General features: G+C 66.9%; 1 protein-coding gene across 1 annotated transcript in view; it reads left to right on the top strand.

The window, feature by feature from the left end:
* The window catches only part of LOC103898533 (non-receptor tyrosine-protein kinase TYK2-like), a gene marked incomplete at its 3' end in the record, with an annotated part of 24,283 nt that overhangs the window by 21,038 nt on the left and 1,769 nt on the right, over positions 1-1,476 (top strand). Inside the window, exons 17-18 of the mRNA XM_009278809.2 lie at positions 275-744; positions 1,009-1,413. Of these exons, the coding sequence (XP_009277084.1) occupies positions 275-744; positions 1,009-1,413 (875 nt within the window). The remainder of the gene's footprint in view (positions 1-274; positions 745-1,008; positions 1,414-1,476) is intronic.

Here is a 1,476-nt window from a genome sequence, read left to right as displayed (position 1 = left end):
GAGGGAGCTGCGGGAGCCCCTCCGGCCCCGGGGGGGTGCGGGGTGAGGGTGGCTGGGACCTGGGGTCCCCATCCCCGGTGTCTCCTCGGGGCCGGGGCCGCCTCACGGGAGGCTTCACCGAGTGATTTCGCCGGTCGGCGGCGTTCGCCGAAGACCTTCCCTCCTCGCCTCGCCGAGACCTTCCCTCCGTCGCCTCGTCCGGCGGCGGCGGGGTGGGCAGGGGGCTTCAGGGCGGCCGGAGCTTCACCCTTCCCTCCCGGCTCTGCTCCCGCAGCGTTTGTCACCTTGCTCAACGGGGAACAGGCGGAATCGGCCATCAAAAAATTCCACCTGAGCAAACTCCGGGAGAAGGAGATCTCGGTGCAGCTGCAGCCCACGGACGCCCTCCTCTGTATCGCCAACCTCCCCCAGCTCTACACCCAGCAACAATTTGAGGAGCTGGTCCGACCTTTCGGCAACCTGGAACGTTGTTTCCTGGTCTACAGCGAGAAAACGGGACACTCCAAAGGTTACGGATTCGTGGAATACATGAAAAAGGATTCGGCGGCCAGAGCCAAGTCGGATCTGCTGGGGAAGCAGCTGGGCACGCGGACTCTCTACGTCCACTGGACGGACGTCAACCAGTTGACGTTAGACCTCCTCCATTCCAAGTGCTTGTGCGTCGACAAGCTGCCCCACAACTACGCCGACCTCGAGGAGCTGCGGCAGGTCTTCTCCGCCGCCTGCGCCCCCGCTTTTTGCCAGGTGAGGGGCGGGGAGGGGAAGCGGGGAGGATTTTTGGGGGCGTAGGGCTGCTTTTCTAGGGGTGCGGCCTCTCTCCGGGTCCTCCCGTCCCCGCGCTCTTTGTTGAGCTCGCGGGGAGGTTGACAGCCCGAAGGAGAGCGGCGGCGCCCCAGGGTCCCACCGGCCTCGTGTCGGCGCGGGAGGGTCTCTCGGGTCTCGCTGGCGCTCGTTCCCTCTTCTTCCCGTCGCGCCGACGCTCCTTTCGGCATCCCTCTCTTCGCCTAGCTGGCCTACGGTCAGGACGGGCAGCTGAAAGGCTTCGCCGTCCTGGAGTACGAGTCGGCGGAGATGGCAGAGATGGTTCAGCAGGCCACGGACGGTTTGCCGCTCGCCGGGAATCACGTCCGAGTCTCCTTCTGCGCTCCCGGCCCTCCCGGCCGCAGCATGTTGGCCGCCCTGATAGCCGCGCAGGCGACGGTGAGGTTTCTGTGTGTGCTGCTGCCTCCTCCTCCTCCTCCTCCTCGCTCCCTCTTCCCCGCGCAGCTTGCCGTCACCGTGACAGGTGCCGCCGGCATTTCCAAGGTCCGGGTATCCAGCCCGGAGCAGGCTGTCGTGGAGCAGCCGGCGCGTTTCCCATCGGATCCCCCGCGGAGCGGCCGCCTGTTGCCTGTAGCTCCCGCTTCCGGGCAGGTCTGGCGTTCCCAGGCTCCGGCCGCACGGCACAAATTCCACCCACCCACCCTTGCTCCCGCG

Source organism: Aptenodytes forsteri, unplaced genomic scaffold, assembly GCF_000699145.1.
Source record: "Aptenodytes forsteri isolate BGI_AS27 unplaced genomic scaffold, ASM69914v1 Scaffold811, whole genome shotgun sequence".
NCBI lineage: Eukaryota > Metazoa > Chordata > Aves > Sphenisciformes > Spheniscidae > Aptenodytes > Aptenodytes forsteri.
The sequence above is the reverse complement of the archived record's forward strand: the minus strand, read 5'-3'. Positions and strand labels throughout refer to the sequence as shown.